General features: G+C 38.4%; 1 protein-coding gene across 1 annotated transcript in view; it reads right to left on the reverse strand.

Moving 5' to 3' along the window:
* TCTN3 (tectonic family member 3) overlaps positions 1-15,079 on the reverse strand; it is a 41,648-nt gene extending 26,569 nt beyond the window's left edge. The window contains 11 exon segments of the mRNA XM_069067090.1: positions 1,048-1,201; positions 1,641-1,735; positions 2,214-2,318; positions 4,143-4,268; positions 5,203-5,277; positions 5,543-5,578; positions 6,761-6,876; positions 6,963-7,065; positions 7,349-7,479; positions 9,707-9,825; positions 14,092-15,079. Coding sequence (XP_068923191.1) covers positions 1,048-1,201; positions 1,641-1,735; positions 2,214-2,318; positions 4,143-4,268; positions 5,203-5,277; positions 5,543-5,578; positions 6,761-6,876; positions 6,963-7,065; positions 7,349-7,479; positions 9,707-9,825; positions 14,092-14,534 — 1,503 coding nt within the window. The 5' untranslated portion in view covers positions 14,535-15,079.
* Positions 15,080-27,260: the final 12,181 nt, after the last annotated feature.

The raw sequence follows: 27,260 nt of genomic DNA on the forward strand, positions 1-27,260 counted from the left end.
AATAGAAATGTATGTGTGTGTGTATGTGTATATATATATATATATATACACATACACATATATATCTATATAGGAGGGTATATGGGCATATGAATACATATGTGAATGTGTGTATAGTGTTCAGGTAAACAGAGATAGAGGGCACAGGACCAATTTAATGGAAGGAGATGATACTTAAAAGGTGAAATTAAGAGGTGAGAGAGGAATATAATGAGAGGAGATTGGGAGAGACAGAATGGGGTAAACTATCTCATATAGAAGAGGCAAGGGAAAATGGTTACAATGGAGGGGAAGAACAAGAAGGCAAAAGGGAATGGGTCAACCTTATTCTCATTGAATTTGGCTTAGGGAGGGAATGATATACACACTAAATAGAGTATCTCACCCTACAGGAGAGTAGGGGGGAAGGGGATGAGAGGGGGGATGATGGAAGGGAGGGCAGGCTGGTGGGGAGGGAAGCTGGAAGCACTCATGTTCGAAAAGGGACAGGATCAAAGTAGAGAATAGAACAAGTGGGAGGTGGGATAGGAGGGAGGGAAATATAGTCAGTCTTTTATAATATATCCACTATGGAAATGTTTTGCATAGCTACACATGTACAACCTATATTGAATTGCTTATCTTCCCAGTAAGGGTGGGTGACAAGGGAGGAAGGGAATGAATCTAGAATTCAAAGTTTTAAAAGCAAATGTTTAAAAAGAATACATACATATATATATATATATGTATATATAGTATTATCAATATTATTTTACATGTTACTAGGAAATAAGATATACAGGCACTAGGGCATAGAGGTCTACCATGCCCTACTGGAAAGTCGGAGGGAGTATGGGAGAAGATATGGGAGAGAGCAGATTGGAGGAGAGGACATCTAGTGGGATCGCTATTTTGATGTGGTGGTTAGGAGAAAAACGGGGAGGAAATTTGTAACTCAAAATCTTGCGGAACTAAATGATGTAAAGTAGAAGTTAATAAAGCATTTGATTAAAATATAAAAAAATTTTTTTAAAAGTTAGTTAGATTAAGTAAATAGACTCTCATTACCAGAGCACTGCAATTCTTGGTAAAGACCTTGACCCAATGTCCACTGTGGGATGGCTTCGAATTACCCACGATGCCTAGGTATACTGGACTGGATGTTCCACTAAGAGTCTTATAGATCTTGTCCTGCAAATGGTCACAGTTTCTGTCCTCTACCCTATAAATGCACATGGGAAGAAAAGAGTATAAATCAAAGAGAAATGTCTAGATAATTAATCAATAGCTATGCACCTTGATGATGGCAGTAGACATTTCTTTCCCTTTTACTCTTCTGCCATTCAGCAAAAGTCGAGGATTAATGGATAAATAACTGGCTAATATTAATAAAATATAAATATATGGATAAATAACACAGCTGTGGTGATAACCTCAGCATTAGGAAATTTCCCAGAAGAGGCAGTCCTGTCTTGTCCATAAGGAGCATCCCCAGAGCCCAGGACAGGTCTTCTTCGTGGCTGTCACACTCAGGATGGAGACCCTTAAAGAGACCTTTTTTCCCCCTCTTCCCTGAACCTTCAAGCCATTTGGAACAAATTGACTACTAGTTAGAGCAGAAATACAATCATGGAAAGCAAAGCTGAGACAGAGTGCATTACCTGAACTTGCAACCAGTCATCATGTTTACCCCAAATTCTACTTTTCGTCTATTCACAGAGCAGCTTCCATCACTGTGGCTCTGTGAGATAGTCATCTGTGAAGATAGGGAGTGATGGTCAAGGAAGTAACAAGAAGGAAAAATAGAAAAGAATGGAAAATGTAGTATCTGCTTCTCCAACATAGCTTATGCCTTATTAACACCTGACTTTTCAAAAGACTTGATTTGGTCTTTCTTCTTCTTAATTCATTATATTAATCAGAGAATGACATTTTAAAAAACTACTTAGTTACCTACCAATATATAAATATTCTAACAAAAAAAAGAACATTAAATATATACCTTTATCCAATCTACAATATGCTTCAAAACTTAAGGTGGGCCCAACATTTCATTGGTGATATCTAACCAGGCAACAAACAATCTGGTAAAATCAATTCTAAGTTCCTAGATAAAAGATCTGGAACATTAGGAGAAACCAAAAAATTGTCAACAGTAGGTTTTGTTTTTTGGGGTTTTTTTTCGGAATTTCTAGATTGCCTTAATAAACCAGACTTCACTCTGAGAAGGATACTGGATCACTAGTATCACCTTTTAAAACTAGGAGGGGCATTCCAAAAATATAGCCAGGATTCCCACTTCTAGCCAAAGGACGAGCAGCTCTTCTATGCTGAAAAGCCTGTAAGAATAAAAATAGTAAATCATGGAGAAAAAAGTAAGACTACTTAGACTAATAACCCTTAAAAGACAAGTCCCTGTGATCTTAATGCTGAAATAAGCTTTAGTTAAAGTTGGCAGTACAAGTATGCTGGATTAGGAGTCAGGCGACCCGAGTCTAATTGCTTGTGTTGATTTGGCACTTTAAGGTTAGCAAAATATTTATATGTGTTATCTCATTTGATTCTCATAATAACCTTTTAAGGGCTTCAACCTCTCTGGGTCAAGGTGAGGGTGTTGGACTCAATGGCTTTTAAATTCCTTTCTAGTCCCAATCCTCTATTTTATAATCTACCAATAATCTTGAGGCAAGGAAAAAGAAAAACCACCTAGTCACTTAAAATAACTGGGGTTTTGTCCAGCCTCACTGATCCAAAAGAATTAAAAGATAATGGAGTTGCATAAGAGTTATCATTCTGTAAATATTGTCTGAGAAGAAACACTGACATTGAAATTTGTCTTCCCAAGGTGGTTTCTAACAATGGTGGGAATTCTTCCACAGTGAGGTGGGAAGGTTGTACAAGGACTAGTTAGTACTTGTAAAGAAACTATACAAGGGCAAGAGGTCCAAAGGATTCAAAAGCAGAACCAGCTAGCAAAAACTCAAAAGGTATTGACTGATGTGGGAGACTCAGTTAAAGCAAATAAATACTATGATGATTACCTGGAACCAAGGGAATAGGACATTTCTTTGTGCTAAGTCCAGGGCACACTGGTTGAGTTAGACAAGAAGGTTAAGCCCTGACAGAAAAGAACTCTGCTTTTCCAATAGAGTTTAGCCCAAGCCTGAGAATAGAAATAGGGTAACTAGCAAGCAAGGATTGTGAGATCCTGGAGAAAATTTCTGCAAAGCTAACTAGGAAACATTAAGCATGAATATTTTTAACTTATCTCAACTATATACCCTGAAATGATTTTACTTTATAATTAAAAAAAAACAAAACAAAGCATAGTAAGGGTACTACCAAAGAAAAGCAATGACAAATACCCAGGAGTCTATATGTCTTTAGAGAAACCTCACCTCTCTCTGAGGAGGGAAGCAAGATAAGTCTGTCAAAAGGTGACCTATGGTAAGTAGCTTTTTGTTTGGAAATCACTCTAGGGAAGATCTATTTCATCATAAATATCATTAACTAACAACCACGTATTTCTACTGCAAATTTCATGTTTCTTTATTCTTTGGAGAAGGCACTGAAATATTATAAATTCTCCAACTATTTAGAAGCAAGACTATATAGACCACTTTTTCTTTTATCCTCTGGTTTATGTTTTCCTTAAAATGCCACTGATCACTGAGATGGCTCTGCAGAAGAAAGTGAGGCTGGTGACCTTGCACAGTCCTCCCTCACTCAAATCAGTCAACTGCAAGTCATATCATCTATCTCCCTGATGTCAAGGTCCTCTTCAAGAACGAAGGACAAACACATAACAACCATTGATCATTAGTAAACCTATCAAGAAGCAAGAAAAGAATAAATTCAGAAAAATCAACGAATTTTTACCAGTTGCTAACAATGTTAATAAAAAGGTACCATGGATAAAGAGGTTGAAAATTTAGATGAAAATGTGGTTGGCAGATAATCTCTGGATTTCAGTTACTTGGCTATATCTTTTTCCCTTAGTCAAAGACACTGGAGACACTGGATAGAGAGGTTACAAAGGAAGAGCTGAAATAGTCATTCAAATACTCCCTCCAGTTCCCAAACTTTCTTAAAAGAAGATATATTGTTTCTAACATGTCTTCATCTCACAAGACCCCAATACCCCATAAGAAAAGGACACTGACGTGGAAACGCATAGTAAAGCGTTGCTGTATAGAAGCTCCTGGATTCCCAGAAATATTCATCAGGATGAAAGAGAGAGAGATTTTCTGGATCCCAAAAGTCCCATTGGTTTCTATCACATAAATAACCTAAAATGAAACAGAAGATAAAATTATTCAATTAAAAATACTAGAATACTAACTGTACACAGAGTAACATACTAGGCATTACAGAGAAGTAAAAGATTTCTTGTTTTTCAAATAGTACGGTCTAACAGGAGAGGCAATGAAAAAATAATTGCCAACTATATCGGCAAAAGTATTGAAGAAATGTTAAAGAGAAAATGGAACAATTGGGGTATAATTTATTGAAGGCAGGTATCATGAAAGATTGAAAAAGGGGAAGATGCATGATTTAATGAAGAGGTAACACATTCCAGGTAGGGGACATACACACAGAGGAGTAACAGAGTCACCAGAGAAGCACATGAAGCTAAGAGCTGGAGCAAAATCTGAGCTCAGGTATCAAGGATAGCTAAAGGTAGTTAGAGGAAGGTAAGGGAGTATATGTAACTGGTTTGGGTTAATGAAATTTGCATTTGGTATAAAAATAATTGAAAATAACCGGAGAGATCTGAGCACATTCTGACACAATCAAAATGACTTTTGCCTTTATAAGCAGATGTTTAAAGCAGTTGAGAAGATGGAGGAATAGAAAATATCTGGGCTATTAGCAATCTCTGCTCACTGTGTTTAGAATCTAGGCAGGGGTCCTGAATGGGGAAATAGGAAGAGTGACATTTATGAAATGTGGCAGAATCATGAGGAAAACTTAATAATTGATGGGATATGTGAGATAAGAGTTTTCTAATGTTTAAAGCCTGGAGAGGGGAGAAAACAGGATGAAGTGACAATTTAGGTATAGAAGATAATCAGCCTCTGTCTCAGGATAATTTCAGTGATACTGTGATATACATGTAGGGATGCCCTGTAGCTAAGAGACATTAATGCACTCTTGAGAATGTCTATCAATACTTATTGGTTCTAAAAGTATGAAAACAGACTCCACAATTAGCTCCCATACCTGGGAAACAACATTAAGACAGGTGTTTCCATCTAGATGAGGTGAAATGGGCTCTGAAGTAAGTGTTATGGGCACCTGGAAAAAAACAAACAATTGCCTATTGATACAGAACACAGATCTCATCCTGGAGGGATTTATATTACATATTGATGAGTTCTCTACCCACAAGATGTAGACCCTCCCTTTCCTCACAAAAGACTGCATTCTAAATCTAGAAGTATACCTGATCCATGTATTGCTTATAATTTCCCTTCCAACACCATAACCTTAAGTTTCCATTCCCCATCTCAAATCTAGGGATGAGATTTTCTCTCTTCCTTCTCATCCAACAGGTCCTCACCTGCATGTTCTCCAGATCTATAACTCCTTTTGGAACCTAAAATAATTGAAATGGAAGGTTATAAAGATGCTCTTTGTGTAAGAAACCACCAGGATCCTGAAGCAACATTTCACTACAAGTAGGCCTTATGAGGAGAAAACAAAAATAGAATGGTTCTTTTCCTCACCCCAAATGCTTCCATTAACCACACTCTCTTCGCCATACCCCATCAGCCTCACTTGGATAACAAAGCTCGTGGTTGGACTAACCTTTGTTTTAACATATTATTAGAAGTAGGGTCTGGGACAGGGTTTCTTGAGCTAGGTTCATGGACAGATTTCAGAGGGTCTATGAACTTGGACAGAAAGAAAAATTATATATTTATTTTTATCAACCTCTAACTGAAATTTAGAATTTCCTTCAATTATTTAAAAATATTATTCTAAGAAGGGGCTCATAACTTTCACCAGACTGCCAAAGAAACCCACGAAATGAAAAGGTTAAAAATCCATGAGCAAGGATCTCTAGACTTCAAATAACATTGAAAATTGGGATTTAAATCCTATTCAAATTAAACTAAAAATTCAATTTCAATAATCTTTAAATAATTTACTGTTTGTGACAAGAAAGGATGCATGCTTTCATTTTAATAGGTCATTAGTGTTGTTCATTGTATAGTATGAATTTTGTTGCTGTTTAAAGTTTTGTGTGTGTGTGTGTGTGTGTGTGAGAGAGAGAGAGAGAGAGAGAGAGAGAGAGAGAGAGAGAGAGGAAGGGAGGAAGAGAGAGAGAGAAGTCATTGTTTACATTGTTCTTTTCGTTCTCCTTTTGGACTTCAGACACCTCAAACCAAAGATGACATATCAAAGAAGAAAGCATCTATAGGAGATTAAAAGGAGACTAATAAAATGAGGGCATTGTTCTTCCTTTAAAAAAAAATTAAATAGCAAGGAAGAAGGAAAAACTAGGAAATTTTTGTGGTCAGAAACATGGGCATAGAATTATAGAAGAGAATTTTAGATTGGGAAAGGCTCTTAGAGGTAAGATTATCTATCAACTCTCAGTTTATAGGAAAAAAACTGAGTCTCAGAGAATGAGGTTAAGGCAAATTTACACAATTAGTGAGTAGAAGAGTGAGGATAAAAAACCTGGGATTTTTTGTACCTACAAATTTTACTTACACTTCTCATTAGGTAAGAATGGCACATTGAGCTAAATAATCTAGAATGGATCACATACCTTTAGGACTACGAAGTCATGGTAAGAGGTGACCCTGAGTAAGGGATCTGTGGTGCAGCTACTTGTTAGATTGCTAAAGAACCGGGTACAAGTGGTACTTCCACTTTCCAGGAATCCTTAGAACACAAAGAATTAAGAGAATAAAGGAAAAAAATTACTTTAAATTTGAGCAAATAAGTCCAAATACCCTCATTTTACTCACTTGCAGCATTATGCTCAGTGCAAGAAAATCCTATTCCTGTTGGCTGTTTGAAATAACTCAGTAATGACCACTTGGGAAAGTAGATCAGAATGGGATCTCCAGCCTGAAAGAAACCCAGGAATACTTTGTTAGTGATAACAAATGGCCTAAGCAGCATAAAAGAGAAGAAAAATAACAAAAAGAGTCAAAACAGGGCTGACCCTATAAGCAGAATAAGTTCAAATGGAATGCTTGGCATATGCTAGGAGGAATCACAGAAGGGGTGAACAATATCTTCTTTACAAACATTGACTGAGGTCCATCTAGTCATCATGAAGCTTCCATACCACCCATTGCCAATTTTACCATAAAGGAAAACAAATCATAACCCCTTCCCATAGGCTTACCATGTAAAAAGAAGAAAAAGTTGGCATCGATTGAGGTACCGAGAAGAATGATGTACCTCCATACTCTATTACCAAGGACTGTATGTTGGTCCTATCAACTTTTTGAAGATTCTGGAAATAGTTCAACAATGCTTTAAAATAAAAATGTTTTAAAGATAAATAAATAAGTACTTAAAGAAAAGGAAAAAAATTTTATACCACCTAGCATGAGTTTTAATGTGTTTTAGGTTTGGAAATTGAGGGTTTTTTTGCTTTTTGGTTGTTTTTTGTTTTGTTTTGTTTGTCTCAAGGCTTATCATAGCTATTTCAAGTTACTGGAAAAGGTAATGAAAGCCATTTCTTTCTATTTTGTTTTTTTTGCTTTTTGGAGGGCAATTGAGGTTAAGTGACTTGCCCAAAGTCATATGGCTAGTAAGTGTGTTCAGTGTCTGAGGCCGACTTTGAACTCAGGTCCTGACTTCAGAGCCAATGCTCTATTCACTGCACCACCTACAGCCCCAAGCCATTTATTTCTAAGAATATTCAAGATCCCTGGCAGCCAGAAGTTTGTTCATTGTTTATTTGTGGCAATAAAATAAGCAAATAAAACAAATAAAGCTCAGCAAGGAAAAGATGTGCCCTATACAAGACCACTCTTCAATAAAAATAAAAGCTACTATCCCTAATAATATGGCTAGATAAAATTTCTTACTGTGAAGTTATCCTCTCCCCTAAATCATGATATTATCTATACCTCACAGACTCCTGACTTTGTCATTGTTTTTACTTCTTATACTCTAGGACAGAATTCTAACATTTCTTCCAAAGAAGAAGCTCTGTTCTCTAGATTTCTGAAATTTTCCTTTTTTTTGAAATCATCAACATTAGGAGAGAGATATATGACAAATGATTCAATGGAGTATGAAGCTACTTTCTGCTTAGAGGAGTTATTCATGATAAACATTTTTTTCACTCTCATGTTTTCTATGCCTTCTGTAAATCTAATGAAAAAGAGAGCTATCAAAAGCATATTCCTCTATGACAGTTTATGCCTTTCTAACCATGAGAATCAGAATAGATTCAGGGAAAGATCTCAAGCAGGACTGGATCTCTCAATGTTCTTCAGATGCCAGGTGTCTGAATTATTCCCAACTGGAGAATCCCCAGGGATTTAGGCAGATCTATTGTTATACAAAAGAGGAACACTCAAATGAACACAACACACAGCCTCCATTTCAAGTGACTATTTTAGTTATAATGCTTCTTCAGCTTATTATTATTAATAATTGTGATAGCTGAAATATATATCACATATATCCTTTTAAGGGTTACAAGCTCCTTTCATATTTGCACAGCAATCTTGTGAGTGAGGTAGATACCACAGGGATTATTCTTCATTTACAGGTAGAGGAACTAATGTTCAGAGAATGAAGTAACTTGCCCATGATCAAATAACTCTCCACCCTTGGAAGTGGGATGTGAATGATGTTTTCTTAACTCAAAATCTAGTCTCTGTCTAGTATTCCACCCTACTTTTCAACCTGGCAAAAGCCTTCACCTTCCTCCCCTGTTCCTCAGTCTTCATGCTTGCAAGCTCCTGAAAACTGCTCTTCCATATGTCTTTTCTGGGCTCTCAAAAATCTTGAAGACTAATTTGAAGAAATATTTAACTTAAGGTAAGCTGAAAAGACTAGATAAGTCAAACCCAGAAGCAATCAAATATGTAGCACAGTGTTTAATAAACCCAGGACCCAAACAATTGGCAGAAGGGCTCTCTATTCAACAGGGAACTAAACATAGGATGTTAAATTAGGGCGTTAGCAAAACAATTTCTAAAACTTCACTCCTTTCTGCCAAAATCTACTGATCTTAAATGTGTAAAATATATATCTAAGTACTTCTGTACTTTTGCTTTGTTTGTTGAGCAATTTCAAAAGTTTTGTTAATTCTGTATACTGTATTTAAAAATTATGACAGTATACTACAAAGAAAAATGCATGACTTAACTGTAACATTTACATGTGACAAATATATATAATATTACATTGTTGTCTCACATCCAGTTACACAATCACTTAATTTTTGCATGCTGTCTTCTTGTGGTTACATAGTTAATGGAAGATTCATTAAAATAGTTAGATGCGCCTCCAGTAATTCAGTTAAAGGTCTTGAAAGTTTTAAATTATTTATCAAGACTCTTGATGCATAAACGTTGGGGTAGGGGAAGAAGGGAGAGAAGATAAAATGTTAGTTAGCTGAGAAAAAGGGCAGGTAATACAGAGAATTATTTTAAAAAAGGAAACAATCCAAACGTCAGCCAGAAATAATGCCAATACCCCAAATGTGCTATGAAGTAAGAAGAGAATGTTTTCAACTCACGGTTGTTCACCTGGACACAAAATTTTGGACCCTCATCTTGTATATTCAAAGTTCTTACATGAAATGGGGCATTACTTTGAAAAATAATGGAAGCATCTACACATGCCCATTCTGTTTTCCTGTGAAGACATAAAAGAAAAAGAAACTTTAAAGTAGATTACTGCCTTGAAGTGGCCTAATCTTTATAATTTAGAGGAAAACTGTATTGGTATAGAACTCTAAAATTTCAAAGCAAACACATCTAACAAGATAAAAAAAGCACAAATCTTGTGTTTAAATCAACTTGAAAACACACTGATTTAGTACCTTTTATGTTCTGATGCTGGGAATATAAAGGTAAAAACCAGATCTGTGCTTACAATCTATACTAGGCTGGAGGGGAAAAGAGCTGATATGTACAAAAATATGAGATAGGAGGTGGAATATTACAGAGCAAGACTCAGATGAAATGCTCTAGGAAAATTTGAGGCAGGAGATATCACTGTCAGCTGGGGGGATATCACACAGATCATGGATTAAATAAATTGTGGTGCATGAATGTAATGAAGTATAACTGCTGTAAAAAATGATAAATATGAGAATCATGAGAACATTTACAGGATGCAGAATGATCTTTACAGAGCCAGGAAAATAACATATGTAATAACTACAACAATGTAAATGTGAGAAGTATGTCCTCAGGAAATTCCCAAATTTTACATGAAGCAAAAGTTAAAATGTTGGGGCAGCTAGGTGGCACAGTGACTACAGCACCGGCCCTGGTGTCAGGAGGACCTGAGTTCAAATGTGGCCTCAGACACTTAACACAAAAACTAGCCGTGTGACCTTGGGCAAGTCACTTAACCCCAACTGCCCTCCAAAAAAGCAAAAAACAAAAACAAAGTTAAAATATTGGCTGAAGTCTATAGGATAAAAAAGTCATTTTAATAAAAAGTCTTGAAATTTGAACCCTAAATGTCTTCAGGGGATTCTTCTTTTGGTTGTAAGAACTCCAGTGGATCACCCAATTTATCTTGAAGAAACACTTTTTAATATAAAATTGAGCACAATTTAACTAAATTACTTAAATTATTAATTATAATTATCAATTAATATTATTAGTAATAAATTAAAATTAAATAAAATTAATTGAGCATAACTTCCAATTGTGACTTCCAATTCCAAGTGGCTTCCAAATGAGCAAAAGATCTTTAAGTTCACATACAGACAACCTTCACATTCTTTTCTCAGTCACAATCAGAACTATATGTCCCCATATATTATTTTTTAATTTGGTGTTCCCCTTTTTCTTTCCCTTAACTGATTGTACTTATAATTGCTTCACTGTGTATTTGTCATTTAACTGCCAATTTAAATTATAACATTTCTTGTTACTTCCTTTATGGATCATGTATGCCTATTTTATGTCTCACACCTACCCAGATGAGTATAACTACCTCTAGTTCACAGAAGAAACATTCTTTTCAGAATCTGATAACATCCTAGTTCCAACAAATTTAATGACTTCCATGCTATAAATTGCATACACAGCCACCACCAATCTTCCTTGATATTGCTGGCAGTGGTTTATCTACTTACAACTCACCTGCAACTCTTTAAAGCATTTATTATGTGATGGTGTACATTTTAGTTATCTGTGTTTGTGTCTCATTCCCCTAATACAGGAGGGCAGGGAATATATGTCCATACTTGTCTCCTCCAGAACTAAATTTGAGTGCTTGTCACACCATCAGTGCATAACTACTAAAGGTTTTTTGAGTGGATGAATGGTTGCATTTGGACAGGCTTTCCTGGATGGACAGGAATTCAAGAGTAAAAAGAAAGGAATATTAAGCACAGGGAAGATGACGAGCAAAGGTTCAGAATCGAGAAAATACAAGGTATGTTCAGGAATAAATATGAACAGTGGTGTTTGATTGGGTAGGTAAATGAATGGAGCAGAGTAATATGGCCTAAAAGTGGGATGGTGTCAGACTGGGAAGGGCCTTAAATGCCCTGCAAATGAGATATTTTTTTGGTAGCAATATGGAACCATGAAACACTTTTGAGCAGAGGAGAGGCATGGTCAAGAAGCATAATTCTTACAAAGGTACAAAGATGGACTAGAGGAAGGAAACAGAAGAGGCAAGACCATCTGTAAAAAGGTGATTACAATTGTTTAGACAGGTCATGATGATGAAGGCCTACCCTTGTATTAGGGAACATGGAAGGCTGGTTGAATGATGGTGACACAGTTAGAATAATAATAAAGTCAGAAAATGTTTACACATTTAGGTGAATGTAGGCAAATGGAAATGTGAGCCTAGATCTCAGAAAAGATCAGGGTTAAAGATAAATATTTGGGAATCATCCTCATAAAAATGGTAGTTGAATCCATGGAATTGAATGAGATTGCCAAGAAAAAGGATAAAGAAAGATATGAGAGGACCATGAAAAAAACCTTGAGATGTAACCAAGTTGTAAAGACAGGAGCCAACAAAGGAGACCTAAAAAAAGGTCATTTGAGAGGCAGGAGAACCCTAAGAGCATGATGTGTCAGTGTCCCAAGTCCATCACTTTGCTATCCTCCTGGACTCCTTACTCAGCTCCACCCCACATACCTAATTAGTGGCCAAATTTGATTGTTTCTACCCTCTCAACATCCCAACACCTTAGTTCAGGTGCTCATTGCCTCCCCTAGATAATGGCAAGGTCTCCTAATTGGTCTTCTAGTACTCTGCTAATAAAGTGATTTCCAATTGTGACTTCCAATTCCAAGTGACTTCCAAATGCCTTTACAATATAATATAAACTCTTCTGTTTGTCTTTTTAAAACCTTACATAATATGACTCCAACCTACCTTCCAAGCCTCAGTGGCTATAACTTCCTGTAATGGAAATGCAAACTTAAAGATCTTCCCTGCCCCTAGGCTAGAGTGCACCTGGAGCCTGGGGAGGGAGGCTTGTTTTTCAGTAGATACTTTTTGATTGGCCAGTGGGTCAAAAAGGTTGTTACATTCTCTGAGCCAGGAGAAGGCTATATAAGCCCTGATGTGTAGCTTTGTTTTTGGGACTCACTTTGAGAAGTATTCTGTGATTTGATCTGAATTCTGGGAAGCCGTTGTTGAGAGTCCCCCGGCTTTGAAAAACCCAGATGTTGACTGGGTATGGATGTAATGGTTGGACAGTTTGGAAAGCTGTCTACTTGATCTGTTTCTGTCTTGATAATTCTGCCTGTATGCTTTGAGGTTCAGGGTGCTGACCTTTTCTCCTGAACAAGGTAAACAATATATGTCTGACTGATTAAAGTAAGCTTGTTAACCCATTTTGAGTTGCTTTCCTTTAACAAAGCAGATCCAAGAACCTGTGTGAGCAGGCACCCTGGGGACACTGGGGTGCTTGCCACTACACTTCCCCTTCCCACACACTGTCATTTGGACAAACTGACCCACTCTCTGTTCCTCACTCATAACACTGGGCCTGGAAGGTACTCCCTCTACCTCTCTCCACCATAGAGTTTCTCTTCCTTTAAGATAGAACTATAGCACCATCTACATGAAGCCTTTCTTCCTGATATCCTGAACTTCTAGTGCCCTTCCTCCCAGACCATTTTGTATTAAATTTCTTTTCCTACACACACACACACACACACACACACACACACTGACTTTATATTGATGCTGTATATATTTTTATATGAACTTGTCTCTCCCATTAAAACAGAAGCTCGTTTGTGACTAGGGACTGTTTCATTCTTTGTGCTAGTGTATGTAGTATACGGTGGATGCTTAATACTTATTGAGTAACTGATGTCTAAAACCAAGAGAGGAAAGATTTTCCAACAGTAAGGGATGGTCAACAGTGTCAAATGTAACTGAGAAGTCAAGGAGAATAAGAAATGAAAAAAAGAACACTGTATTTAGCAATGTGGTGATCTCTAAGAGAACAGTTTCAACAGCATGGAGGCAGTTGACTGTAAAGGCATAAAGAGAGAGCAGGTTGTGAGAAAACATAGTAACTTTTAGTAAGTTTTAATAAGAGGTTTTCTAGTCCAAGACCCTCATTTCAAAGAAGGGAGGACTGAGGATGCAAGGTGGAGGTAGGTAAGCCTTACAACTCAACGTCGGCTTTCCCAGCAGCACGTCCACCCACAGGTGGCTCTTCCACGAGGATGCTAAAGTTCACGTTAGCAAGGGAAGCCCTTCACTCCCAGGAGCTGACCTGGCAGTTCAGCACTCACTGTAACCCAGCGGTCAGACGAGAGGCTTTATTCATCGCCTGGGTGGGCCAGGAACAGTGCTGAGCCCCTGGGACACAGGGAAGGTAAAGGCCCCGAAAGAATGGAGCTGACCACTCCCCAAGGCTCGGCCGGCCAAGGGGCTGGGGCCGGGAGCCTGGACGCTCACCTGTAGCTCTCCGGGAGGCAGAAGGAGAACAGCGCCCGGGGGTGGAGCGTGTAGCATTCGTTGTCACAACAGCAGTTCAGATCGCACGACATCGGCGTCAGGTCACAGATACACACCTCGGACAGGCGGAGCAAAGGCTGGTAGGGACGCACGGTAACCCAAAACCCCCAGGAAGACTTCTCTTGGACCGAGAAGGGCTCCGAGGTCTCGGTTACGAGCCGCTGCTGCGGGGGCGTCTGCTCGAGAACCCCCTGCGGCGTGGCCGGGGGAGAGGCCGGGGTCTCCGGCCCAGGAGGTGGCCAGGGGCCGGGAGTCCCCCTCGGGAGCTCTTTTCCTGACGAGGTGAGAACTTCCTTGGAGGGCGAGGGTTGAGTCTGGGCCCTGGCGCCCCCCGCCAGGAGGAACCAGGGGAGCACCAGCAGCTTGAGGGGCGCCAGGGTCATGAAGCCAATAGGATCACGCAACCCGGGGAACTGAAGGTACCGCAGTCACCCGGCGCGTTGCTATGGCATCGGCGGGGGGCGGGACTTGAGGGCGGAAGACGCAATACGTGTGACCTCCTCCCGTAGACACTCGCTCATTAGAGATCTGGAATTAATGACAGAACTCTAACCAATAGAAATCACGGTGATTGCCGCGGCGCGATCCTGCTGCGGCAACATTTGGGGCTCCCGGGTTCTCTGAGAGTGAGTGCAGCTATGCAGCTTTTCCACTAGATGGACCTGTGAGGTCAGTGAGATTCCGACGCCGACAGGGATGCCCAGGCATACCTTCCATTAGGAAGCTGCAGTGCCTCCTGGCGTGCAGGAGGAGCGGCTTCCGAGAGAAAGGGACCCACATGAGCCAGAATTGGCCTTCAGAGCCTTAAACTTAAGTCAGGGCTGGAGAAAGTGTGGGTGGATGGTTGGACGGATGGATGGATGGAGGCTGGAGAAAGTGTGGATGGATGGATGGATGGATGGATGGATGGATGAGTGAATGAATAATTAAACAAAGTCACAAACAAAAAAAAAAAAATTCTTGCTAATTAGGCGCTAAACACATAATTTTCTATGCTGCCAAAGAAGTCCAAATGTTATTGCACACCCTAAAAATTTCACCACCCTGGAGTAAATCCATGATCACCCTGTCTTGGCTCTGTACTGAGGAAGTCTGTGTCTTAAATGAGAGGGTAGTTGTATGTGTAAGAATTAATTGTGGTTTCTAAACTGCTAGAGCAGAGAGAAACAGACCTTACAGAAATCCAGTTCAGCCCCTTCATTTTTATTTTGAAAAATTATCAAGCATTTTTCTCCTCACCTTCCCCCTCCCTCTAAGAAAAAAGAAAAAAAAAACACAAAAATATGCAAAGTCAAGCAAAACACATTTTCATATTGTCCATGTCCCAAAATGTGTCTCATTCTACATATTTAGTCTGTCAACTCTCTAGTCTAGCATTCTTCATTAGTGATTCTCTGGAATCATGGCTGGTCATTGAGTTGATCAAAGTTCTTTAAATATTGTTCACTTTTACTTTATTGTTGTTATAGTATAAGTTGCTCTCCTGGTTCTACTCACTTCACTTTGCATCAGTTCATCCAATTCTTCAGAGATTTCTCTGAAAAGTCTCTTTCATCATTTCTCCTAACACAGGATTCCATTACATTGATATGCAATAATTTGCTTAGCCATTCCCTAGCTGACAAATGTCCTCCGAGTTTCAAGTCCTTTGTCACTATAAAAGGAACCCCTAAAAATATTTTTGTACTCATAAGATCTTTTCCATTCTCTTCAATTTCTTTGTCAAACTTTCATTTTACAGATAAGGAAACTGAGCATCCCACAGAAGTGAAGTAAATTACTCAAGATCATTCTGAGAACTAGTGACCAGACTTGGGGTTAAACCCAGGTCTCTTCATTTTCCCTGCTTTCATGACCTTCAGCTGTATCATACATATACTGCTTGAACTTCTGACTCATAAATAAGTGTGGTCTGCTCACCCTGTTGCTTTTAGAGCAATATTTGTAGCTGAAAGCATCTGATTAGTTAAATAAAGCTTCCAGCTCTTCAATGTAACATTCTGATATGATCACAAAAATCAATACTATTAGGCTTAATCATATATATGCATGTGTTAATATTATTAATAAAGCAATACTGATGATAATATTGCTCATTGGAACACTGGTACTGAATGAAAGAAGATATTTTCTATTTATGATCATCTTTAGATATACTGTACTCTTTGTATAAAAGGTTAGTGTAGATTACAAAATAAAAATTCACTGAAATATTGGGACCTCATGATCCTTCTTGTGCCCATTGTCAGAAATTAACATTTGAGCTATGGGGGTCCTCAGAATCCATAGTTTCTGCAATAGGCAGCTTGTTTAATGGATACTGTCACTCAAGAATAGTTTCTGATGTACTTTAAGGCTGCTTAAGTTAGGAGACATTAACAGTAACAAAGTAATACAAATAGCAAAATATGATGATATTAATGACCCACAACCAGAAATGTTCCATATCATCTGAATTTGTTTATGAGGAAATCCAACCAATGTATTATCTTCCGTCAGTTTTGGAAAACTAACATGGTAACCAGATGAAGTTTTCATTGCTTGTAACAGTTCAGTTCATCTTGGATTCCTACTTACTTTTCAGGTTTAGAAACCAGAGTTTTCTGGCAAGAATTTTGCATGAAAAATGATCAATTGATGCTGATGGTGAAGGTAATTGTAAAATTTCCTATGGCATCTAACTCTTCATAGTGTTTATTAGGCTTACCATGTGCCTATCATTGTGCCAGGTGCTATATCAGATTCTTAGCTACAAGAAAACTGGGTTTCAAAGACTACAGGTTTTCTGTCTCAACTATTACACAACTGGAATGTTTAAATAGGGCAATATTGTAAATTTAACATTTTTAGTATAAGCATATAGAGAAATATTGCAACCTCAGGCAGTCTACTTAACCTCTATGTGCCTCAGACAGCACCCTACAATTTATCTACTGAGTTCTAGCTAGTTTATGATTTGTTGATTATGAATTGCATTGGGGTAGGAATTAGCTTGCAGGAAGCTCCCAATCAGTGCCAAGGAAATCACAGATGCTTTGAGTATTTCCTTATTCTAAAGTAGAAGTCAAATTCTTATATAGTTATATAAAAATACTTGTGAATTAGAAAAGTTTGAAACTTGAACTAATCTTTTATTCCAAAAATGTTTACAACATAATGTCAAGCAACAAAGTAATTCCCTAAATTATAACCTCCCAATGTAAAATAACATAGTACAGACCTCAAAATTCTTGTGGCAAAACAGTATGGTTATTATTACATACTATAATTGACATCTTCCTTATCTCCTAACATTTAGCTTTTAACAGCTTTTGCTAAAATATTTCTATTTCACTGCCTCACTTTTTGTTGTTGTTCATTCACACACCATCTTTTTTGTTGCCACATAAATTTGGTTTCTTATTATGCTCTTTCATCTTATTCCTATAGATTTATGCAGCAATCCCACAGTTTTGTTGCCTTTCTTCTTTTCTTCTTATTCCCTTTTTATTGCCTTTTTCCTGTGAATTTGTTCTATTGTCACATTTATCCATTTCATCTTTCACATTTCCTTTCCTTCAATGGTCACCCTCTCTTAATGGCTTCTTTTCCTTATTGGTATAAGGAAATCTCATTTTAAAACCTTGTTGGGTTTCCTTTCTAAATGTCATCCAAGCAAATCATCTATTGTTAAAAGAGGGAAAAGGTTACACCAAGAGACAGAGATGAGGCTGGAGTATATTGCAGGCACAGAAAGCAACCTCTGTAAAGGCAAGGAGATGAAATGTCAAGTTCAAGGAATACCAAGAAAGCCAGTTTAAGAGAACCAGAGAGTGTATTTAGGGGAGTAATATGTAATAATCCCAGAAAGGTATGGAAGGGTAGAATCAATTGAATTAGTCAATCATCTCAATCACACTTCCCCACTAAAAGTAACTACTTTTGTTAGGTGACGTTGGTTCCATAAATAAATTAACCAATCAGTGGTATAAACTGTGTGTGAACATGACCCAGTCATTTTTTAATCAATCTAGGTCATTAGACTACTATGAAAAGTTCTTAATCAACTTGGAAGGAGTGAAAGATTTGTATGAAATGAAATTAAACTACACAGAAGTATATTAGGTTTGGTTGAAAACACTCAGTGTCCTATGAAGCGTAGATAAAATAGCAGTCCCTGAAAACTAAAAAAAGAAGACATCCTGAGGAAAACAAGTTTCATTACTCAATTTGGAGCCCAGCAGAAAACTACAACATCATCAATGGAAAATATCATTAGGCTCCCTTTTGCTAGTGGAGGGGTCTTGCCTTGATGTTGATGGCTGCTGACCAAGGTGGAGACTGGTGAAGGTTGGTGTGACTGTGGCAATTTCTTAAAATAAGACAACAATGAAGTTTGCCACGTCAATTGACTCTTTCCTTCACTTGATTACTTGCAGGCCATTATAGAGTTATTAATTGACCTAATTTCAATATTACTGTATCTCAGGAAATAGGGAGGTCTGAAAAGAGAGAAAGAGATGGGAACAGCCAGATGCAGGTTTACCACAAACCTTTAATTTGTATAAAAAAAAAACAACTAAAAACTTCCAACAAAACCACAATGTCTACAAAGCACATTAAACTGAAGAAGCCTGTCCTTCCAGGTCATGCCACCCCACATGCATAATCTTCCTCCCTTTCTAGCACCCCTTTATTACTGCCTTCCTCTATTAGAATGTAAACTCCACAAGGGCAGGCAGGGACTGTCTTGTTTGCTGTTATTTGTATACCCAGTGTTTTGGACAGTGGTTGACATGTGATAAGCATTTATCTTCATTTATTCATTCATTCTTACTATGAAAATTTACTCTCAGAATTTGTCATTTGTTTATACTTTAGTATGCATTTGAATCTGAAAGATAATTATATCTATCTATGTATGTAAAGATAGAACAATTATTGAAAGGGACTGCAAAGAGAGATCAAGTTTTGGAGTGTCATATTTGAGTTGCTGCAAGTAGGCCAGTGTTACTATCACAAAATGTACATAAAAGAGCCTAATGAGTAGGACCACCAGGAAGGTAGGAAGACACTGAGCTATGCTGTGCATAGAAGCCTCATCCTGCCCTGAAGCTGTGTTTTTAACACTTTCTAGTGTAATTCACATTTGGAATGTCTATCTTACAGAGACTGTAGAAACTGTTACTGTCTCTTTATGGTTACAAGACAGAAACAACTCAAATATAATCATGAGACAAAGTTTTTGATGGCAATTTGGAAATGACAACTGAGAAAATGGTTGAATGTGAAATAGTTCTCTCTATGGAGTCAGGGAGAAAGTGTGTGATCCATTGAGGCTTTATGAAGATCTACTGGGTAAACAGAAGAGAAGCTCTCCAGAGTGATAGCCTGAGTTAAGATAAAGTGTTTTTTCCCTCCTATGGTTGGGGAACTGTTGTCTTCAAGAGAAAGGAGATAGACATGACTTCTTTTCTGAGGAAGCTATTTTTAGCTTTATCTTATGAAGAGAATTTTGAGGTGAGATTTTACTTGATAACTGCAGAGAAAAACTGGATGACATTAAGATTGATTTTTCACAAGCAAAGAGAAGTCATTTGGAAATATATGGAGGGTTTGAGGTGACAAAGACTATGATATTGATCACAGTCAAAATATTGCAATAGTTCTATGTTTTTATTATTAATTTCATTAGCTAATAAATTATAGCCATTTAGCAAGTTAAATATTTATTTAAATATAGAAAAATTATAAGTAATTACTATTAGGAAAAGAAGTTTCTCTTGTTCATTAAATAATGAATATTTAATGATCTGAATTGAGAGGTTGGGTCTATAGCTAATTACCCAATGGGAAAGATAGTACAAATATATTAATGAATAATAAATTATCCCCATATAGAACTAGATCACTCTAGATGTCTGGGGGGGGGGGCAATTAAATATATAGTGAGTCAAGTGGTAGGCTGATTGACTTAAAAATGTGTGGCCAGTCCCAATTTAAGTTAAATATTTATTAATTCCTACTATGTGTCAGGCACTGTGCTAAGCACTAGGAATACAAAAAATAAAAAAAGACAAAAAGACCATCCCTGTTCTCAAAGAGCTCGAGGTGTAATAGGAGAAATACTATGTAAACAACTAAGTACAATCATGATATCTATAGAGGCTGGAGATGGATTATCTAGTTGAGGGGAAAGCTAGTAGTAATGTTTTCTGGAAAGTAGAGTTTTTGAAAAGTAGAGAGTGACCTTTTTTCCCCATTTCAAAAAGATGTTCTAACTACATCACCATCTTTTTAAAATTAGCTCAAACCCATCCTTGGTTAATAAGGAGAAGCATGAGAATTAAGCTTAGTAAAAAAGGTAATAAAAGAGACTCTTCTTTAAGAGCACTAGCAAAATTAGCATTTCTACTTATAAAGCCTATTGTTTCAGTTTCTTGGGGATAGAGAGAGGGAGAGAGGGGAAGAAGATTAAAAATTAGGGAGGAGAAATTATTTTTGCTGCCTTCTATTCTTTAAACATAGCTACTTAATATCACTTGGGCTCTTAGGAATTGAAATCTCTGCTCCACATCAGGAACACTGTGACCTCATTATCACAGCATCTAAAAAAACCCAACCCATCCTCATAACTTTCTGCCAAAAGACAAAACAAATACTAACATTCAAGATTGTCTATTTGGTAAACTAAACTGCAAACCTTTTATGCAGTATCTTATATATTATAGGGTTCTTGTTCTTGTTTTTTTCTTTTTGGAGGGGGGGGAAATTAGGGTAATTGAGATTAAGTGACTTGCCCAAGGTCACACGGCTAGATTTGTGTTAAGTGTCTGAGGCCGGATTTGAACTAAGGTCCTCCTGACTCCAGGGCTGGTGTTCAATTCACTTCACCACCTAGCTGCCCCCAGCCTTCATTCTTGAAAAAGACCATGACATCAGGGAGGTGATACTGTGACATGCAATCAAACTGTAAGGGAGAGTGGTGCAAAGTCACCAGCCTCATTCTCTCCTCCTGAGCCATCTGGGTCCAGTGGCCAGATATAGATCAGGATGACTAGAGAGGCCCTGAATGCAGTGGGAGAACTTGGCCTTTTTAAGTTAAGGTGTTTAACAGATCTCAGTTTGACTGAGACAAAGCCTTATTCTGTGATTAAGTCTAGATAAGAAATAAGGCAGGGAATGGTATCTTTTACCTAGTCAAAAATAAATAAATAAATAAAGCTGGGAGGAGAAGACCCTTAGGGTACATTTATGCAGAAGAGAGAGGAAACAATTTTTAAAATTTCTTCATACAGAGTAGAGATTGCCCATATATGTATTTCTTTTAATGTAATTGTTTTCAATTCCTCGAAAAACTCAGTACAAAATAATGGAAAATATGATATGTTGTTAAAGAGGATCCTGTTTCTGTGTGGCTCATATTTTCTAGGAAAGGTTATAAGGAGTGTTCAGAAATGATAATAATGGCCAACTGGTAGACACTAATTAGGCAGCCTTCGTCCACTACTACTATTGATAGCCTCTCTATAGAAGGTGTTGGCTTTTTAAAATTTAAATTGTATTTTTTTCAATGATCAAATTGGCTTTTTCTTTTCCTTGAAAAAGAAAGAAAAACAAAACCCTTGTAACAAATGTGTATAAGAATAAATAAATAAATAAATTCCTCTCATTAACTATGTCCCATAAAATAGATGGCTCAATCTGCATGCTGACCTCTCTGTCAGGAACTAAGTAACATGGTTCATCATGAATCCTCTGGAATCATGGTTGGTCATCGAGTTGATTAGAGTTCTTAGTCTTTGAAAGCTACTGGCCTTTATAATATTGTTGTTGTATAAATTGTTCTAGTTCTGCTCACTTCACACTCTACAAAGCAGTTCCTTGCCTCAAATATCTTGAACTCTAGAACTGTTTCCTGGGCTGTCAACTTGAGCTTATTAAAGGTTGATAGGGGAATGGATGACCTTTTTCATACCAATATCCAACTACCATTTCCAATTCAATCAGATAATTCTTTCATAAAGGATTTTCTTTCTTCTGTAAAGAAAAAAAACATTTTGTTACAGATATTATCTGCCCCTTATTTTTATGATTAAATCAACTAGCTAGAGGTGGGGTACAAAATCTGCCCCTGCCCCACCTCTACCACACAATGTTTGCCATTATATTGAAGTCTGTTCATATCCACCATGCACCTCTCCATTTTGCTAACAGTGAAACTCATTTTCAATTCTTAAGGAGATTGTTGTGTTCCATGTCTTGATGCCATATAACAACACCAGTAGAATATTGGTATTAAAAGTATGGGGCTGCACTTAACCCAAGTTGCCCTCCAAAAAGCAAAAAAAAAAAAGTATGGGGCTATTTCTGGAAGAAGTTTAGAGTTATTAAAATTTTATAATCCTAAAAAAGCTGTATAAAACATTCTCCTCCTGTTTAATGCTGGGATCAAATTATTGACCAACAGTTATGATTCAAATTAATTTTTTGTGCAAAACCTAGGAATTTCATTGGTAGAGGGTACCATTAATGAAGAAGTCCATCTAGAAATGTGAATCAACATACTTGTTCTGCCATTTAGATAACTGTCTGTGTCATTTAGAGATTGAGTGGACCAGGATCACATAGCCAGTACATGTTGGAGTAGGACTTGAATCCAGGTCTGCCTGACTGAGGCTAACTCACACCTGGAGTGCTCTACTTTCTCATCTTTTGAGTTCCCATGACTTCTCTCTCAAAGCTTTGCTCAATTCCTACCTACTCCAGGTAAACTTTCATAGTCTCTCTAGCTGCTGGCATGTAGGGTGTGCTCAGGGAAGACTAGCACCTCTGGCATGAAGGCTGCCAACATCTTTTCAGGACTGCTTTCCACCTTTGGTGTCCACCTGATCCACCTAACTCTCACCTGCAGCTCTAAGAAGCTGCTGCGTGTCAGTGGCCACATCCCAGGAAACCATTTCAGCAGATGGGCTAAACCAGGTTGAGGGTAACCAAAGGGACTCAAACCCAATAGTGAGTTAGGGGGTGTCTACCCTGGTAGAATGGGTGGATGAGAACAATTTATTCTAACAGCCATGAAGGCAGTTAAAGCAGGTGCTATGGAGAGCTTAGAGCTTGGTTATATATTGAAAATGCCAAGGTCATCCACTGCATCTTGAGCCATCACTAGTCATCTTGACTCTGTCTTGCCACCAGACTGTGATGGCTCTGGAGAAGAGAGTGAGGCCGACCACTTCGTGCAGCTCTGCCTCACTTAAATCCAATTTATGTACCTACCAAAAGACATCACATATCATTTTACCATTTTACCCATCTCAAAATCCTGTAGTGACAGGCAAGTAGCAGGTGCAGATACACCAGGAGCTGTACTCACAACCCTGTGCACAGATAGCTTAGGTCACATGGTCCTCTCCTCACTGGAAGCAGCAGTGGGATTCAGCAGCCCCCCAGGTACCTGAGCAGTCTTTTAAGGACCATACTGCTCATCTCCTGGTGCAAAGAAGGAGCTAGAAAAGGTGCCCTCAAATTACCTACTTACCCAACCCAGAGACTGACAAGGTGGGGGTTCCCCTGCTCATACAAAAGCTGACTGAAATTTTTCAGGTTATATGGAAAGAGAAGGTTATCCCCCAGGAGGTCAAGAATGCCTCCATTATCCATCTCTATAAAGGAAATATATTGTCCTGTGACAATCACATGGGGATCTCTCTTAGTCATTGCTGGCAAGATTCTTGCCAGAGTCCTCCTTAAAATAGGCTGATCCTTCACCTAGAAGAAGGTCATTTCCCTGAGAGCTAGTGTGGCTTCAGAAATGGCCAAGGATCAGTCGATATGGTATTTGCTGCCAAACTCCAGGAGAAATGCCAGGAGCAGGTCAGAGGTCTGTGCACAAAGACTTTTGATATTGTCAGTCATGAGAGATTATGGAAAGTTATGTCAAAATTTGGTTGCCTGGAGAAGTTCATCAGTATTGTATGTCAATTTCATGACAGCATGCTTCCCTGGGTTCTAGATAATGGACAATTCTCTTGCACTTTTGAAGTCACCAATAGAGTGAAAGAAGGCTGTGTCCTTGCTCCCACATTTTTTAATATGATGATTTTATCATTGTTGTCAGACACCTCCAATGAGGACTAATATGACATCAAGGTCAGCCACTGAACTGATGATAAATTATTCAACTTGAAAAGGCTACAAATCAGTAATAAAGTGGAGAGAGAATTGGTGCATAATTTTTGTTTGCATATGATGGGTTTTTTGTTTTGTTTTGTTTTTTGGAGGACAATTGGGGTTAAGTGACTTGCCCAAGGTCACACAGCTAGTTTTTGTGTTAAGTATCTGAGGTCAGATTTGAACTCAGGTCCTCCTGATTCCAGGGCCGGTGCTCTATTCACTGTGCCACCTAGCCACCCCTGTTTGCATATGATTGTACACTCAATGAAACCTCTGAACTTGAGATGCAACAAAGTATGGATCAATTCTCTGCTTGCTTGTGCTAATTTTGGCCTAACAATACCAAGAAAACACAGGTTCTCTACCAGCCAGCGCCACACCAGCCATACATAAAACCATTAGTTGCAGCAAATTAGGAAATATTGAATGCTGTGGATACATACACTTACCTTGGCAGTCTACTTTCCAGGGATGTACTCCTTGATAATGAAGTTAACACATGCTTTGCCAGAATTAGCTCAGTGTTTGGGTGACTCCAAAGGAAAGTATAGGAGAGAAGAGGTATTAGACTAACTAATAAACTGAAGGTCTACCAAGCCATTGTGCTGACCTCATTGTTACATGCCTGTGAAACCTGGAGAGTCTGCCAGCCCCATGCTGGGAAACTGAAAGATTCAGGAAGATTCTGAAAATCACCTGGCAAGATAAGGCACCAGACACTGAGGTCCCTTCTCAAACTAAGCTGCCAAGCATTCAAACTCTACTGCAGATAGCACCACTTCAACAGGCTGCCTGCATTGTTTGAATGCCAAATGTACATTTACCTAAAAGACAATTTTATAGAGAACTCACAAAAGGCAAGTGCTCACAGGGTGGTAAGAACTCTCAAGTTCTCTCTTAAGAACTTTAGAATTGATTTGTGACATGGGAGACACTGGCACAAGACTTCCCAGCATGGTGTGCCCTCATCAGAGAAGGTGCTGTGCTCTACGAGCAAGGCAGAATTGAAGAAGCCCAAAGAAATGTGAGATGCACAATTTTAGAGAATCCACCCCAAATGTTCACATGGACCATTTGTGCCTGACCTGTGGCACAGCATTCCGAGCTCCTATTGGTTTGATTAGCCAGAGTCAGACACGCTGTAACTTGACTTTACCATAGTGATGTCATTTTGGTTATCTTCCAGAGCACAACCAACCAATCAGCTGCTAATACCTTCCCTTTGCCATGTGCCTTTTATTTTCCCTGCAAGTGTTTTCTTTCTACCTAGTTGTTTATGTGTTATTTCCTCCATTAGACTACTCCTTGAGGGCAGGGACTGAGGTTTTTTGTTTGATTGGTTTTTTATTTCTTTGTATCTCTAGCATTTTGCACAGTTCAGGGCACTTAATGAATGCTTTTTGTTTTCACTTGACAACAGATTATAAAGAGTCCCAGATAATTTTCCTGTCTGGGGCAGTCAGTGTGCTATTTTGTGGAAAGGATATTTAACCCTATTCTTGAGAGATTGAAAGGATCAGGTCTACCTATGGACGGAGTCAGTAACAATCCAACTTAAGACAGTAGGTTAAGCTTCAGAAGGTTGTGTCTTCTTTGCTAAGAAGAAACGTGACACCTATCCCTCAGTCCTTTGAGTGTGGCCGACCCAAGCAAAAGGTAGAGCATCCAGTAGGATAGCCACAAAAAGAGGAACACTCAGCTCTAGATGCTTTGCATGTGATTAGAGACTTTTCTAAAGAGCTGCAGGGGCAGCTAGGTGGCACAGTGAATAGAGCACCGGCCCTGAAGTCAGAATGACCTGAATTCAAATTTGGCCTCAGACGCTTGACACACTTACTTGCCATGTGACCTTGGGCAAGTCACTTAACCCCAATTGCCCTGCCTTCCATCCTCCAAAAAACAAACAAACAAACAAACAAAAATTGCAGTTAGAGAACTTGGAGATTGGATCTGGAGACAAGTCATGAAGGAAATGACCCATGGTGTGAACTGAGCAGTCAGTAGTGGGAAAGCCTCTAGATCCTCTCCTTCAGGAGGCCTTTCCTGGTTTCCCTGGGTGCTAACACTGTTCCCTCTAAGGTTACCATCTCTCTAGTCTATATTTTATATTTATCTTCTATGTTCTAACTTACATATGTAAGCTCCTTAGAGGCTGGAACTATTTTTGCTTTATTCTTTGTATCCATAGCACTTAGCCCAGTGCCTGGCATATTGTTAGTATTTAATAAAATCTTGTTGATTAATTGGCTGATTTGATGTTGACTTTGGGTCAGGAGCACAAACAATAATTATGACAGTGTTCTTATAGAGAAACAAGAACACTTTATATCAACCACTTTGTGTTGTGCCTAATGGGAACATATATATGCCACTGGAGAAAGCAAGATTAGTCAGAATCAGTCTGGAATTGTTCTTGTAATAGCTTAATTTTGTGTCTCAGTGAGAGTAAGGCAAAAAAAAAATACTAGGGAGTAAGATTCAAATTGTGTCTGCCCATGCCAACCCTCTGCTGGAAAAGTTCTTTAGTAAAAAAAGGGGTCTTTAGAATGGAAAGGACATCATGGAAAATTATCATGATGAGGATTCTTTCTTGGAGTTGGAGTCAGGAAGACCTTCAGAGCAGAAGGTTCCTCTTCTTGTGGCTATTCTACTGAATGCTCTACCTTTTGCTTGGGTCGGCCACACTCAAAGGACTGAGGGATAGGTGTCACATTCCTTCATAGCAAAGAAGACCCAAACTTCTGAAGCTTAACCTACTGTTTTAAGTTGGATTGTTACTGCCTCCATCCACAGGTGGAGTTGTTCAGTAAAGCCTTAATATTGGCAAATCATTTCATCTCAGTTAAGCTCTACTTTCCTTGTGTTTCACAGAGCTGCTGTGAGGTTCAAGTGGGATAATGCAGAGGCAGCAGCTAGGGGCCACAAGAGGCAGAGCACTGGCCTTCACTCAGGAA

The sequence above is a fragment of the Petaurus breviceps genome, unplaced genomic scaffold, assembly GCF_028583685.1.
Source record: "Petaurus breviceps papuanus isolate PSGF00001 unplaced genomic scaffold, PetGlider_PUasm1.0 90740, whole genome shotgun sequence".
NCBI lineage: Eukaryota > Metazoa > Chordata > Mammalia > Diprotodontia > Petauridae > Petaurus > Petaurus breviceps.